General features: G+C 41.4%; 1 protein-coding gene across 5 annotated transcripts in view; it reads right to left on the bottom strand.

Annotated features, from left to right (window-relative positions):
• The window catches only part of CNKSR2 (connector enhancer of kinase suppressor of Ras 2), a 382,062-nt gene that overhangs the window by 69,569 nt on the left and 294,849 nt on the right, over positions 1–17,644 (bottom strand). For all 5 annotated transcript variants that reach the window (XM_040338243.1, XM_040338244.1, XM_040338245.1 and 2 more), the window contains 2 exons: positions 5,211–5,278; positions 621–721 (listed from right to left, as the gene is read on the bottom strand). In XM_040338243.1, coding sequence (XP_040194177.1) covers positions 621–721; positions 5,211–5,278 — 169 coding nt within the window. The remainder of the gene's footprint in view (positions 1–620; positions 722–5,210; positions 5,279–17,644) is intronic.

Raw genomic sequence — 17,644 nt, 5'->3', positions numbered from 1 at the left:
TTTTCAGTTTCTAAATGACATGCTTGATGTAATGAAAGCAAAAATCTACTTGTGTTGATTTCAATCAACAGTATAGCAGGCACCGGCACTTGACTCCACATAACCTCACACTTGTGTGTGAATTCTCAGAGCGCCCGAGTTCCTTTCTAAAGCAGATTTCCATAATAGAGCTCCTTGGGTTTTAGGGAACCCAGGGCACTCCAGCAGCAAAGATACATGCAGCACTTGTAAGTATTAGATTTGTTAGAAACAATACATAAAGGCAATGAATAGAGAAGCACATATTCAAGGTATTTACAAACCCTGACCTGAAGGCAAGTGGTAGATTTAAGCTATAAATAAATCATACAATAGTTTACAGTGTATTTATATCATAGATTAGAAATGAATCACTACAGCAAGCCTCATATTAGGTCAACAAGCTTGTCCACTAAATTCTTTATTGCTCCACCCTCGCCAGGCTGAAAATCGGTGACCATTCAGTGATGAATTTTTCATTTGTTGTAGAACATTTTTCACACCTGTAGTGACTGGTTATCAGTTTGGAAAACTAGGTTTAGTAAATAATTATTAAATCCAGCATTGCATCAATGCAGTGTATGGAAAATTGAAGTACTTACTGGAGCTGGTCTTGGATATGTGTCATAAGGCGGGGGTGGACTATCTTGTTTTGGAGTTGAAGGAGTTTCTGCCTCTTCTTGATCGCTCTCACTCCAGTAGTCTACAGAAATAGTACACATATAACCTTTATTAATCAATGTAGTCTGGGAAAAAAGGTATTTGTCCACTGGTCACCAAATAAAGATACCGTCAGAGAGATCACTGTTTAAAAAAAAAATATTCGTACTGTCCAAACTTCTAGGAAATCCGAACGATCAATTTATGGAAGAGGACAACACTCATTAGAGCCTAGAATTTTTGGTAACAAACGTCGATTATTTTAAAGGAATACAACTGTTCCTAGACTTCTATTATAGGACCATTTATTTTTATCGTTTCTATAGATTCATTTTTGCTTCATACAATATAGACCACTCATATTCCATACTGCTGTAGTAAGCCGAAAACTACCATACAATGACAGGTATCAACTTTAAAAAAATTTATTAGATTTTTAAAATAAACCAGATCAATATCATGTTGATTTTTTGAATGAAAAACATTGTAATAACTTTACGGATACACCTCTTTATTGTACTTGGTGTATAATTTACATCCATACAATTGGCATCCTCTGACATCTGTAGACTAATCTGGGTTTCCCTAGTTCTGATTCCTTTACCCAGAGAAGAAGTTAAAACAAAATTGGTCAGAGTTGTTTAAGTTGGGTAGTCTGAAAGATTCTGGTGTTTTTTCTGTTTGACATGGCTCATATATAGAATAGTTATACTCCTAGAAATTTATCCAGGAATATCAGTTTTTCAACATCTGTCTGAGTTCATAATTGTTTATTATCCAGGATATTTTTCAGTCTGTGCTCAGCAAGATCATTCATTCCATCCAAATTTCAGTTTTGTTAAACTAAAAGATATATGATAATGTATGCAATTAATTTTTAAAAACCAACTCTAGACAAAAAATAAAGGAATAAAATTGTTGGACATAGTAGAGAAGGGACAGGCTTTTTGTAGTGGTCTTTGTTCCCATTGGGTAGATTTCCCTCAATTCCTGTTGGGACAGAAAGTTATGCGAAATCTATTCAGTGGGAGGGGGGGATAGACTGCAACAAAACATGTTATTTCAGTAAAATGGCAAATGGTTAGATCCTCTGTCAGGTTATTGTTACTGTCTGAGTCTTCCTGTCCTTTTTACAGCATCGCTATTCGTTGTCCTGCTTTCACAAGAAAAAGTAGTTAGGTAAAGTCTCTCAAATCTGCTACAAAATTGATAGATGCATTGAGGAGCTACACAGCCCCAAGCATATATGTGCCATTTTTTATTTACTTGGGTCATGAAATAGCTAATAGTAGATAGTCACACATTCAGTTGAACTTACTGTATTCTGTAATGTTGAAGATGTTTCACAACTCATCCAAGAGTCTTCTCATATTTTGAGAAAAAAAAATGACACTTGGTTGAGATGTTGTACTAGAGATTTTAGTCACTGTTCTAACCTTTTATGCAGCTGCATACTCACATAAGCTAAACCTATCTGAAACAAAGTTTCTTTCAGACCATTGTTTTTGCATCATAAAAATTCTGCGTCATTTGGCCCATACCAAGTGTTTATGACTGTACAATTGATTTAGAAATGTCCTCTCTAATAAGGATATCATCTTCAAGCCAAACTTTACTGAGAAAGGGTATTCTTTGTTTAGCCGATTTAGAATATTTAATGACTGTAGATAAATGAAAACACCTTGTTGTCCCTTAATTAATACAGTTGGATAGAAAATGGCCCGTCAACCTTAAAACTGATAATTGGATATGGATGGGTGATGATATGTTATATTTTTTTGGGATCATCACGAAGCTTCCAATTTTGCTCTGCACATCTTAATAAATGGTACACATGCAGTAAATGGCCAATTTGCAAAACAAACAATGCCTTAGTATCAGAGTAATGTATCTAATAAAGTCTATTATAAAGTTAATATACCAAGGACATCAAAACAAATGCAAATGTACTTGTACTGAAAGAAGAAATTTAATACAGGGGGTCCCTGGCTTACGAATGGGTCAGGGACTTTAGGTTTGTTCTTAAATCAGAAATGTTCGTAAGTCGGACCCGCATGCGCAGAACGGAATTTAAGTAATTTTCTGACATTTTCCGATGTTTTCCGACGTTCCGTCGAATGGCCATGCATGCGCAGAGAGATACGTCGCTTTCCGATGTTCTGTCAAATTTGCCCACCGTCAAAATTGGCCAAAAATGGCCACGCATGCTCCAATGGCAGATACATCCCGTTCGTAAGTAGGAGTTGTTCGTAAGTCGGGGGACCCCCTGTAAATACAGGACAGCATATAGGAGACATCACCAGTTGAGCATAATTACATAGAAACATCTTGTTTAAATATATAGGGGGTTAGTTTCCTTAAACTGGAACATGCAAAATCGGGTGCAGTTATGCATAGAAACCAATCAGCTTCCAGGATTTATTGCCAAAGCTTAATTGAACAAGCGAAAGTTACAAGCTCATTGTCTACCATGCATAGCTGCACCAGAAGCTGAGTGCTTCAGTTTTAGTAAATATCCCCCACAGCCAATATTAAAAATATCAACCATACAACAAAATGACCTGAGCATACTGCATGCCCCCAGTCAATCTGTTGGCTTTTGGCTAGCTAGTCCAAAGGAGCCATTATATGGAACCCTGCTGCACAAAAAAGAGGGAGAATATTACACAGTGATGTTTCAGGGGCATATACACCTCTGAAGTCATTCTCTCCACATGTAAAGTAATAATGTGCAGCCAATAATGTACATTTGCATATTCCCTGCGTTTTTGTGTGTATGCTCTATTTACTTTACAGTACCACGTAGCGGTTCTCCCTACTAGTTTACAGCAACTGACTTTGGGGCCTCAGAAACTTGTTGCAATGCCTATTATACGCGTAGACTGGATGGTTAAATCATACACATGGCTTTATATCTCTTGGGGTCTCCAAAAGTGAAATCTCTCCACTTGAATTGCAAAAGTCTTCCCCAATGCCACGCCTTGTTCCCCTGCTGCAGTAGATCATGTTTTCATCATTCTGATGTGTCATTTATAATGTAATATAAACGGAAAAAAAAAAAAAAAACACACTAAGCGAAGTGTGAGACCCTTTTATAATAGTGTAGCACAGCCCTCAAAATTTCCACTCGCCTACTAGCATTTGGCGAGTGGATTTAAGCTGGGGGCAAGTGATGACAGGGCTGCATGACCCATCTCCCTCCAATCTGTGCCTACACTTAGAGTCCCGATGAGATTGGCGGCCGAAGAGGAAAGGTGCATGCTCGGGAAAAGTAGTCTGGTGAGCCGCGCACAGGCAGAGCAGTACACAGGTGCTCTCCTTACAATTCTCATTAAGCCATGGGACCTAACAGTATGACCTCTCTGAGCCTGCCCCCTCCCCCGGGCCCCGACCAATGTAGCTGGAGAGCAGAAAGTAATGAGTGAGGTGGAGGATTGCAAAAATTACCACTCCGGTGCAGCGCTCACTGAAAGTTGCCCTGACATGAGAGCGGCAGCCTTCTAGTTTGTGCAGTTTTCTTCTCCTTGTGCTCTATGTAAGTGTCCAACAGTTTAGCCTGAGCACTGTGAACAGACTGGTCTCAATGTGTGCTGTGCGCTGTCAGTGTGCGCTGTGCTATGGTGTTAATGGCTGTGCAGTTGTGTGGATCTCAGCACTGGACTGTACTCCCCTCCTGCTGTGCTGCAACTCCTCTCCTCTCTGCCAGCCTGATTAAAAGGGGGAAGTGGGGACATGCAAGCGTGGAGCTGCACACACAGGCTCCTGATGATGAGATGAATGGGAGAGAGAGAGGATGGATGGGAGTTGCAGAGGAGACAGCAAGAGAATGAGGAAGAGACCCAGTTCTAGTGCCCTGTCCCTCTGGTCTGCCCCCAGTGCCCTGTCCCTCTGGTCTGCCCCAAGTGCCCTGTCCCTCTGGTCTGCCCCAAGTGCCCTGTCCCATTTTGTTAAAGTTGTTGTTGGTAATATTTAATTTTGTAACTTGATTCTGCATAAAACATTGTCATTCCATGAGATAATCTCCGAGGGCGTGTTTACGGGTGCAATTAGGCGCAGGGCAGTGTATGAATTAGGTGGGGCAACTAGTGGCGAGTAACTCTTGAGGCCTGGCTAGTAGCTCAGGACTTGAAATTTTGAGCCCTGGTGTAGCAGGTAAGTGGACACTTTATATAAAGGTACAGAGATCTTTTTGGAGGTATCCCAGAGACATGCAAGATGTGCATCAAACCATTACAGCAAAATTGTAAAGTATTTTTTATAAATGAATTGTTGCCTTTTTAGTAATATAAAAAAAATACAACAAAGAGAATGAGATATCCTTGCAAACAAATTTGGGTAGAATGATTCATTTCAATTTTTATATATATACGGTATTCGATTTACAAAAAATAAAAATATTATTGAAATGTGTAATTAAACATGCTTTTCATTTTAGTACAGCTAATGCACATCATCTGCTGCAAAGCAATACAAAAATAAATGAATTCATGTTTTGATGTCTTTAATGAGCCCTCTAAAATATTTTTGGCTACCTTGATCTTGTTTAATCCGCTCTCTCTCTGCATAACCAGAAGCCGCCAAGTTAATTCTACTAATCCACCTGTAAAAGAATAACAAATAAAAAGAACACAATGCAGATATAAAGCCAAGTAAATGTAAAAAATAAAAATAAGATAGAATGTTCCACATTAGCAAAATGTTAGCTTAGTCAATGTATTGCTCATTTTCTTTATTTATCTTCAGAAATTATTTTTGTGTCTGATGTTAAATTCATAAAATATAAAACTTGGTTTGTAACATCCTGAAATAAATCATTAAAAGGAAGAACAAACATCCTGAAATACATTTAAAAATGATATAATAGATAGCAATTTTTCTTGGTACTTAAAATGGATGTAAACCCTCACATATACCAAGTGAAGTGAACAGCTTGAGATGATACGCAGAAATAAACAAGTAAAAGTTATGTAGAAGGATTTGTTTCATCTTCTCTACATCATGTTAAAAAAAAATTGCTTCATCTGTCAGCAGCACAGAGGTGAGCATGGAGACACTGCAGTTACAGTGTGTGAGAGCTGATTGGAGGAAAGAAACACACCCGCCTCCACACAGCAGAAGAGCTGTGTTGTGAATAGACCAGCTCCATTCTGAGCACTCCCCCTTCCCTCCTGACACAAATTCATCTCATGTGTCAGGAAAACTTCTCAGAAGGGACTCATGCTGATAACAGAGGAACAAAGTACCAGAGGGAAATGACACATAGAGCTTTGTCATATGGTGGCCTCTCATGATTGCGTCTGCTGCAAGTCACGGGCGAGGTGCTCTGTGATCACAGTGTCCGGAGGACACTACTAATCACAGATAGAGGTAAAGAGCCAATCAGTGACTCTTTTCCACTTAAACAGCTGTGTCTAATAACAGCTGATCACGGATGTAAATAGAAGCTGGTTTTTGGCACTCCTTTCCTCATGCTGACAGCATGAGGAAGGGACAAGAGAGACGATACCTGGCTTCTCTAAAAGGGACATTTAAACTTATATTCAGGGGACTGATTATCAGTATCCTGATCATCAGTGCAGTCCCAAACAGCGTCCACCAGTGCTGCCATCTGTGCCCACCAGTGCCTCTGCATCAGTGCCACCTACCAGCGCCCATCAGTGCCACCTCATAATTTCCCATCAATGCAGCCTAGCAGTGCCCATCAGTGCTCACCAGTGCAGCTGCATAATTGCCCATTAGTGCAGTCTATCAGTGCCCATCAATGCCCAACAGTGCCACCTTATCAGTGCTCACCAGTGTCACCTATCAGTGCAGCCTATCAGTGCAGCCTCATCAGCGCACATCAGTGAAGGAGAAAAATTACCAATATGCAAAATTTTATAACACACTATGAAAAAGTTTTTTTCTTATTTTTCAAAATGTTCAGTCTTTTTTCTTTTATTTAGCAAAAAATAAAAAAAAACAATGGTGATTAAATACCACCAAAAGTAAGCTCTATTTGTGTGAAAAAAATGATAAAAATGTTGTTTGGGTAAAGTGTTGCATGACCGCACAATTGTCATTCAAAGTGCAACAGCAATGAAAGCTGAGGATTGGCCTGGTCATGAAGGGGCTAAAAGTGCCTAGTAGGCAAGTGGTTAAAGTGATTATCACTAAGGAAAAGAAAAGCAACCTACTAAAAAGTATAAAGTGTAGGTAGCTAGCAGTCTACACACCACTATGATTGGGCTGAAAGTCATTCTGAGAGGTTTGCTTTAAAAATATAGTAAAACCTTGGTTTGAGAGCGTTTTGCAAGACCAACTACATTTTTTAATACATTTTGACTTGATATACAAGCAATTGCTTGATATACAAGTAGCATCATTTCACAACTGAGTATAAAACAAAACTGAGGCACCAAGTGTAGAAATATGGTTTCATTTAATGAAGGTACAACATTTAGCAACTCACATGATGGCCGCCGGCCACGCGCGATCGCGTGCACAATCGCCAGCACTGGGATTTGTAGGTGTAAACACACAATTCCCTGTGCTGTCAGAGCAGAGGAGCCATATTGTTTCTTCCTACTAAGTAGGAAAAACTAGATGACTTCTCTCCTAGTCACTCACACCCCCACACAGTTAGAACATGCTAAAGGAACACACATTAACCCCTTGATCGCCCCCTAGTGTTAACCCCTTCCCTGCCAGTGACATTTATACCGTAATCAGTGCATTTTTATAGCACTGATCGCTGTATGAATGGCAATGGTCCCAAAGAAGTGTCAAAAGTCTCTGATCTGTCTGCTAAAAATCGCAGACCACCACCATTACTGGTAAAAAAATAAAAATGCCATAAATCTTTCCCATAGTTTACAGATGCTATAACTTTTGCGCAAACCAATCAATATACGGTTATTGTGATTTTTTTACTAAAATTATGTAGAAAAATATATATTGGCCTAAATTGATGAAGAAATTTGTTTTTGTTTTTTTTAACTTTTGGATATATTTATTATAGCAAAAAGTAAAAAAAAATAATGTTTTTTTTTTCAAAATTATGGCCCGGCTTCAGAAAGGAGATGCGACGGCGATAACACACTTAGAGATAACTCTAAGTGTGCGGGGTCGTAACTATGCGACGGATTCATTGAATCAGTTACGCATAGATTTCCCTAAGATCCGACCGGCGTAAGTGTCTTACACCGTCGTATCTTAGGCTGCATATTTACGCTGGCCGCTAGGTGGCCCTTCCGTATATTTACGCGAGGAATATGCTAATAAGGTAGATACGCCGATTCAGAAACGTACGTCCGCCCGGCGCATTTTTTTACGTCGTTTGCGTTTGGCTTTTTCCGGCGTAAAGTTACCCCTGCTATATGAGGGGTATCCTATGTTAAGTATGGACGTCGTTCCCGCGTCGAATTTTGAAAATTTTACGGCGTTTGCGTAAGTCGTTCGCGAATAGGGCTGTACGTAAGTTACGTTCACGTCTAAAGCATTGACGATTTGCGGCGTAATTTCGAGCATGCGCACTGGGATTTTTTCACGAACGGCGCATGAGCCGTTCGTAAAAAACGTCAAATACGCGGGGTCACATGTAATTTAAATAAAACACGCCCACATCATCCACATTTGAATTAGGCGGGCTTATGCCGACACACATACATTACGCTGCCGTAACATAGGGCGCAAGTTCTTTCTGAATACGGAACTTGCGCCCTAATTTAGGGCGGCGTAACGTATCTGCGATACGTTACGCCTGCCGATAGATAGATAATTCTATCTGAATCCGGGCCTATGACTTTATTTTTGTTTATAGCGCAACAAATAAAAAATGCAGAGGTGATCAAATACATCCAAAAGAAAGCTGCATTTGTGGGAAAAACAATGCAAATTTAGTTTGGGTACGTCGTCGAACGGCCACGCAATTGTCAGTTAAACTGACGCAGTGCCAGATTGTAAAAAGTGCTCTGGTCAGGAAGGGGGTAAAATCTTCTGGGGCTAAAGCCGTTAAAGAGGAGTTCCACCCAAAAATGGAACTTCCTCTTAACCCACTCCTCTCCCCCTTACATGCCACATTTGGCATGTCATTTTTTTGGGGGGGGGAGTGGGGGCTTCAGGAGAAGGGGACTTCCTGTCCCACTTCCTCCTTCCGCCGAGGGGCTGCAAAGGCGATACGTCATATCGCCTTTTGGCAGCCCCTCCCTGTAGGCGATCGCCTGGGACACGTGACAGGTCCCAGGCGATCGCCTGTCCAATTAAACAGTGCAGCGCTGGGTCGCGCCGCTCGCGCATGCGCAGTGGGTGCCCGGCCGTGAAGCCGAAAGCTGTCACGGCCGGGTGCCCACAGTGACAATGAAGACGCCGGCCGGGGAGGGGGGGGGAGAGGAGCGGACCCCCGGCCGGCGCGTTGCTGGAACGCTGGAGCAGGTAAGTGTCAGTTTATTAAAAGCCAGCAGCTACACTTTTTGTAGCTGCTGACTTTTAATAAACTTAAAAAATGGGTGGAAAACCCCTTTACTATCTGACCGTTCAATGTGCAAGTGTGCATTATAGCTATTATGTAGCTGCTTGGGACGGACAAGAATGATTTTGGAATCCTTTGGCAACTCCGTGAACACATGTTTTTATTTTTTTACCCCTGACATCTGACAGATGTACAAATTGTGCTAAAGTGATAAAAACAAAAATGGATGAACTGTGTGTCAAGTTAAGCACAATAATGTGTAACATGGATAATACGACTTCCAAAATTAGATGGTCAAAGCCAGAATTGTTGGCTCAGATATGGAACAGGTTTCACTTGCATACAGCAATGTACTCAGTGGTGATCGGTTTGTTCCATGGGCTCCGTTGACTCTAATGAGCAATCGCCTATGAATTTGCAAGTCACTCTCAGACTATTTGAAGTAGCAGAGATATCAGCTGGCCAGATATTTTGGCTTGCCTGACCCCCTGTCATAAGACAACTCTGGCAGTTGCAGCCAACAGCTAACAGGATCTTATTACAGGTCACATCCAGGTGATAAACCCTATGTACAGATCTCTGCATAGGAAACAAAGCAAGGTCATCCAAAGTGCACGTCAATGCCAAGCCTGTCTGCAGTACTACAGAAGAAGAAAGGCGAGCAAGTGAACAATATAACTCATTTCAATGCCAGAATGCAGCATCCAGCATTTATACTAATACAGACAGAAAAAAAAAAAAAAAAACTGCAATACTCAAAAGGGTAACAGAGTATTGTTGCTAACCATGCACACAGAGCATCCCATCAAGGGGACTACAATGTAGATAGCGCCCCAAAAAAACAAATACATCATTCTGTACCTCCATACAGAAAGGGGAGGGTCCCTGTGAATTTGTTTATATTATTAGCGCCCAGAGGTGATTTAGTTCGCATGTGCCGCTCTATATAAGTTTTTCATTCATTCATTCATTCGACAGGCTTCTCTACCCTTCATTATTTCCATTTTGTCAAAAACCTACAAGTTAGTTTATGAGAGCAATAAATACAATGCATGAAATCCGGCATTGCAAAACTCATAGGGAACATACAGTGGTATTGGTTTTGATACATGAAATTTAATTAATCCCGGCTAGCGTCTCTCGGTGTTTGAACAAATGTCTGTTTTCTGACAAATGCTTTCACTCGGTTAAGTCACGTACCCAGAATCCAGTCTAGCAGATGTCATTTTATACCCATAAGCAGTTACTTTTATTTATATTGTTATGCTGTTCTCTGTGTACATAAAATCTGCTACACAATATTGTTTCTTTGTGCGAACAGAAATTATAAATAAAAGGAAAAATCAGCAAAACTAAAGACGTAGACTACCAGCAAGTAGTTTCATATGATACATGATAAGCTTTATTAAAATAGAATGCATCTGTAGGTCCCACTTCCCTCAACAATGCATATCATTTAGGATAGTAAATGGGGGTCATTCCTTTTTGCCAATTGTTCATCTAGCATAGATACAGCCAGGGCTTTTTTTCAGGGGGAACTTGGTGGAACTCGGTTCCACCACCTCTGGCTCAGACCCTTTGGTGCCTGCTCACCACAATTACTTGTAAGCGCAGAAGTCTGGTTTCTGTGTTTACAAGTGACAGCTCTGCACACTCTGTATGTAATGCAATCCTGGTATTTAATTCCCCTTTAGGAAACTCCTACTGTTTGTGAAATTTTACTGACCACACCCACTATATGATGTAATTTGGAGGATGTGTGTAAGGGGAGGGGTTTTGTGGGGCTGGGGGTGGTTAAGTTCCAGCACCTATTGTTTGAGAAAAAAAGCCCTGGATACAGCCATTCATTACAAACTGAACAAATATACATGTGGCGCTGGTACTAAAAAAGATCCTATAGTACTGAAGTCTAAGTGGCCAGTGGGCTGCTGTGCAGCCTAAGAATAGTCTATTGATTCAGGGCCAGCCTTAGCAGGGATGAAGCTTGAAATAGGAGCGTGCATTCCTCCCACCACCAGGGTGCGCCAGCCCGGAAACATGTCGCAATCACACCTGTGATGTCATCCCCTCCAGTGCTGCAGTCCAGGGGGCGTGCCAAGCCTCCTCTCCAGCTCTCCACCACCATACCATCTTACTGCCGGCTGGGAGAGAGAACAGAACAGCTGAGACAGCGTACCTTCTACTGACCAGTGCGATGGATGCCCTACAGAGTGTTTACCCACAGATGTACCCTTCCTTGTTTACCTTGATATAAGTTACTATGGGGGTTATTTACTAAAGGCAAATCCACTTTGCGCTACAAGTGCACTGAAAATGCACTTGGAAGTGCAGTCGCTATAGATCCATGGGGGACATGCAAGGAAAATAAACAACAACATTTTAGCTTGCACATGATTGGATGATAAAATCAGCAGAGCTTCCACTCATTTCAGATCTTCCCCTCGGATTTACAGTGACTGCACTTCCAAGTGCACTTGTGGTGCAAAGTGGATTTGCCTTTCGTAAATAACCCCCTATATGTTTTTTATAATACACACTTTACAGTCTAACTCAGAGGCGCCTGCATTTGTTTATTACAAACTGAATGCTTGCTATCAGTGCCCTATGTGATAACAACTATTGGCTCTATGAAGCAGGAATTTGGGAACAATTACACAGTATAACTAGACATATTAATAGTGGGGTGGACTAAAATAAACAAAAGATTCTGGATGCACAGTTGACCCAGGGGGGAAAAAAATTAATACATTTTGATGCCTTCACCCACTATTCTAAAATTAGTAATAAACGCTTGGGGCCAGATTCAGGTAGAATTCCGGCGGCGTAACGTATTGCATTTACGTTACACCGCCGCAAGTTTTACGGGCAAGTGCTTGATTCACAAAGCACTTGCCTGTAAACTTGCGGCGGCGTAGCGTAAATCCGTCCGCCGAACGTACTGCGCATGCTCAGTTTTGAAATTTCCCCCGTGCTTTACGGCGATGTGCGTTACGTCCTTTCCTATTCACGGACGACTTACGCAAAAAAAAGACATTTTAAATTCGACGCGGGAACGACGGCCATACTTTAACATGGCAAGTCTAAATATAAGCCAAGAAATAGCAGCTGTAACTATACGCCGGGAAAAGCCGACTAGCGACGACGTAAGAGAATGCGACGACCGTGCGTACTTTCGTGGATCGCCGTAAACAGCCAATTAGCATACCCGACGCGGAAAATGACGCAAGCTCCACCCAGCAGGCGCCGAAGTATTACACCTACGATCCGAAGGTGTACGAAGCCGTACGCCTGTCGGATCGAAGCCAGAAGCCGTCGTATCTTGGTTTGAGAATTCAAACTAAACATACGACGCATCAAATTTGAAAGTACGCAGGAGTATCAGCAGATACTCCGGCGTACTTCTTCTGTGAATCTGGCCCCTTATGTTTTGGATTTGTGATGGAAGTAATGAACTGCTGGGGATATTAGGGATGTTTATATAGTTATGGTATGAGTAAGCGGGCCTATAAGTCTATTTATTGATGCATGCACTGACCTTAAATATGTTTAACCATGAAATGCGTTCTCTACCCACTCTCCCTGAGTCCAGTTTGTCATCACAACTTTGGTTCATGCCCTCAAATTGTTTTTTGGGGTAGTCAAATGTCTGTCCGGCCATCATAAAAAGTACAAGCATTCTGGTTATTGTTAAAGTCCAACGCCAGCAATTAGTTTCCCCCGGTGCTGCCATCTTTTCCCCAATGCTCTGGTCTGTGGGAGGGGTCATAGCATGCAACATAGGGTTATTGGGGGGGCCAGCCACTCCAATGGAGGTATCCTGCTGGAGCACTATTACTCCTTATTCCTACACCCCTGAACATAAAGGGCATATACCCCACTGCAATGGTATTTCTTTCTAATTCCTGAGGTTGGGCTTTAAGGTGCTCACAGTAAACCTGTGACTGACATTGCTTTACCAAGGGCAATGGTTATATTTTTGGTAAACTGCATATCCTTCATAAAGTTGTAGCCTTGCCCTTTGCCAACATGAGCATGTTTTTGTGATATTCTTGAGTAAATTACTGTTATTATAGTAGCTTTATGCATACTGTATGCTTCTCAATATCAAGAGCCTACTGTGTTTCACATTGGTTTAGCAAAGGGCATTCAATGACCTTTTAGAGCCCATCATATCATAATTTGTCTGGTTAAGCTGGTGATTCCATAGGGACACACAGATAGACTTTTTGTGATCATGCCACTTGTGATTTGTCGCCATCAGCAGAACAATCAGTCCAACACTTTCGCATGCGGTTAATTTCCATGCCCATTTAAAGCTGAGTTCCACCCAAAAATGGAACTTCCGCTTTAAGTACTGGTGACCCCCTGACATGCCACATTTGGCATGGTTACCCAGTTTTGATAGGCACCCAGCTCCCACTTGCTCCCCTGGTGCCGGAAGGAAGTTCACCTCTCCCCCTCCCTCACGGCCATTCACATCACGCAGTGTGGCTCATGCATTCGCAGTGTGCGCCCGGCTGTGAGGCCACAGCCGGGCATCCACAGTTTCAATGTTGGCGTCGGGGAGATGAGGGAGAGAGGGGCGAGGCTTTGTGTGCTCGCATCGCTGGACCATGGGACAGGTGAGTGTCTGTTTATTAAAAGTCAGCAGCTACACTTTTTGTAGCTGCTGACTTTTAAATAGGTGGAACTTCGCTTCAAGTTCTAATTCGGAACTAAATTATTATGGTTATTCACTATATACATGCTAAAAGGAATAAAGGTGGATCTACAGACCAATAAGATCCCTTGCTTCATTTTCCAAAATAAGAGACCTGACTGGTATCTGGTTTTGTTCCACTTTCTTTATTCTAGTATTTAAAAGAAAGCTCCTGAGACTCAAAACCTACATCCTTTTTAATTTGTTTATTTCTCCTGCCTTAATGACACCTTCAAAGCTTGCACATGTTGTTATTATTACCAAGTTTTTCTGACAGCAGTTTTAATATTCATTCTAGTAGCAGCCGTATATATGGTACTTTGATAGACCTTGATATGCGCTAAAACTTTGAGGACCATTTATTTGGGCTACTGTAATAAATGCAAATAGGCCAATGTTGGACAAAAATGTTCGTCTAGGTAAATTGAATCATTTTAATGCCAAACTTTTTGATTAAGGCTAAGTTTCCAATATTGCGACCTGACAGTTGTGCGATTTGATGCGACTTAAACCAATGCCTGTGTATTTTTGAGGTCTATTGACCTCAATTCGCAGCAAAGTGGGACCAAAGTAGTGCAGGAACTACTTTGAAGTCACACAGATGAGAACGGAAACGGTACTCATTGGAAATAATGGGGTACGACTTGTCATGCAACTTTGCAAACCCAAGCTGCACTAGTGGAAACCGAGCCTAAGACTAAGTATTTTTCAGACATTATTAGAAATGAATGCAAAAGTGCATCAGATAAAAATAACCGATTTAGAAAAAAGGAATCCTTCATTAATCTTGGATGATAGAAGAACCCAAGTACATTATACATTTGCTTAACCATGCTATAAACATATTTGGCCCTGCTTTGATGTGCCCATGTCCTGAATATGCTAAATTCTTCTCCCTGGCAAACCTGGCCCAATAATTGTTGGTATATGTCTGACCTAACTTATTTCTTTGGAGATACGAAGGAGAGCAATTAAGTAGCAATTTGGGCATCCCCAGCATCTGTTAAATTTTTTTTTTTTCTGGACTTGCTAGATGTACACCACCATCTAGAGACATAGGGGACATAGGGGGAAACAGGTGCCATCTAGCCTCAAAAAGGTGCCAAGAGATACAGAATTACGTATATTTTTGTATAATTCACTTTGGACAGACATATGGATTTGCAAAATGTAGGTATTTTTACAAAAAGAGTTGTTGCTTCTCAGGAACTGCAGTGGGAATTTATTAAGGGGACATTTTAAATATAAAATAGATGGGTATAGCGCAGGTTTGCTTGAAGGCAAATCTAATAAACGTTCCCATTTTATGTGTATCTGGCATAACGCAAAGTAACAAATATCTCACTCTACTTTCGATGTGACATTTGCTTCTGTTCCCTAAGAAAAGAAGTTGACAACAAGATTGGCATTTCAACAAGATCTGCCAACAGCTATCACATTAGCAACAGCTTCATATCCTTAATAGAAGATCCTACAGTAGCTGTCAAGGTCAAAGGTTCTGCTTTGTGTGATGTGTAACACAGGTGGTGCACCTGTTTCTTGTGTGTATAGAAAGTAAGTGGATATATTTATGCATTTAAAATTTATATGACATAAATGTTATGTTTTTTCCTTTTTTGTGTGCAAGCTATAGGCATCTTCAGGAGTCAATGCTCTTGTGTCATGCAAGAATTAGACATCCTTAGGAGTCAATGCTCTTGTGTCAGGAGGTAGTTTAGAAATCACTTGTCTATATAAAAACATACACAAACGTCAATCTTCTAGTCTTTTCTTCATTCTATTCTTTTTATGACATATGCATCAGCTTGGCTCAGCTCTATTCACACTGATGCCATATCTTATTTTTTTAAAGTTTTTATTGGACAATTTACATTTGGAACATAGTTTTGCAAGTTACAAGGCAATACTGTGGGAAATGCATAAAAAAAGAAATGTGGCTTATACACATACAGTATAGGAACATCAGATCGAAAAACTTGTTCAGACACTGGACTCCATAACTATTAATGAGTGGAAAACCCTATGTCCACGCTATTCATGGGATTGCACGCTAGAAGGATTTATAGTTTTACGGACCATCAGTGTCTGCGGACTCAAGCCATCTATACCAGATCTGGACAACTTCTGTTAATGTATATGAACTTTTTGTAGGGAAGTGTGTTATTTATATCTCTTTTCTAGTCGTTGAAGCTGGGGGGAGTGGGTCTCATCCACTGTTTGGCTATAATTTTTCTAGCAGAAAACAATGTTTCATGCAAGAATGTTTTAGTGAATTTGTCTATCTCAGAATCTGGGAATATCCCCAGTAAGCATTGTTTGGGGTGCAGGGTCAGTGGGGATCCCATGTCATCATGGAGGAAGTCCACAATCTTCTTCCACAGACCCTGAAGGACCGGGCACGCCCAAAGTAGATGGAAGAATGTACCCGTTGCTTGGTTACACATTGTGCACGAGGTAGAAGACTGTTGTCTAAAGCGGGCGATTCTTAGGGGGGGTGAGATATGCTCGGTGCACCACGTATAACTGTGTCAGCCTGTCAGAGAGCTTGGGGGGTACAGTCTCGCATGAGTCAAGTGCTTCACTCCACTCCTCATCCTCCATCAGGCCCACCTCTCTTTCCCATTATGGTTTAAGGCTGTAAAGCTAGCGTGGTAGATAATGGGGTAAGGAGCATGACAAAAATCAGATCAGCTTTCGCGGGTCCACAACCTCAACCACTGTCATGATAACATTTGGTGTAGATTGTGGCAAAGGCTGGGGAAACTGAGCCTGGGCTGTGTGGAAGAATCTAAAAAGCATATAATTGGGCAGCAGGAACTCATTTTGGAGCTCCTAAAAGTTTTTAAGTGCGCCATCAGAAATTATGTGGTGCAAATAATATTATTTCATGTTCGACTGATGCCATATTTAAATGTGCCTCACGTTTGTGGACTTTAGGAAAACTATTCCAAACCACTGGCCAGCATTCCTGCTGCCTCAATCTAAAGGATGCTGTGGGCAAGTTTAATCTGTGCCTCATCTTGCATTCCAGAAATCCTCCAAGCGATTGGGGACATTTTCCAGAATTCTTGGTGCATTACATTTGAACTTGTTACTGAAAGCCACTGCTGGGTGTAAGAGGAGGAAGCATTACAGCGCTGAAGATTTGTACTACCTAACACCAGACCTTAGGAGTCATGCTGTAGTCCAGCGATGGCACACCTTGGCACCCCAGATGTTATGGAACTACATTTCCCATGATGCTCAAGTACACTGCAAAGTGCATTAACATCATGGCAAATGTAGTTCCAAAACATCTGGGGTGCCATGGTTCACCATCACTGTTCTAGTCTCAAAGAATACGGTGGATGCACACAGTAACTGCAACCCACTGGGGAAAAAGAGGGGGGGGGGGTTCAGAAGTATTGTCACTTCACAAAGGGACATAAACAATGGAATTTTGTGTTTTTCTTTCAAAGTATGTACTGACACTTTGTGTATATTAACAGACGAACAGAGAATGATATGAGAATTGGACTTGTATTGCTGTGTTCAATAGATATTTTCATGCCTTACCAACTTTAACTCAGTTCTACTTTAACCACTTCCGGACCACCCATTGTATATATACGTCAGCACTTTGAAAAGGGCTATCTCTGTTATGGCAGCAGCTAGCTGCCATAACCCACGTATCCATCTCTTCAGCAGGCGGTCTGGTTTGCAATAATGGTGGACTCTGCAGGGAATTCGCCACAAGATCACCATTATCGGCGGTGGGAGAGGTTCTTAAGTGGTTAAGATGGCTTTATAAGAGGCCCTCCATTTAGATCTTGACCTCA

The sequence above is a fragment of the Rana temporaria genome, chromosome 2 (genome assembly GCF_905171775.1).
Source record: "Rana temporaria chromosome 2, aRanTem1.1, whole genome shotgun sequence".
In the NCBI taxonomy this organism is placed as follows: domain Eukaryota; kingdom Metazoa; phylum Chordata; class Amphibia; order Anura; family Ranidae; genus Rana; species Rana temporaria.
This window is presented reverse-complemented; position numbering and strand designations above follow the sequence as displayed.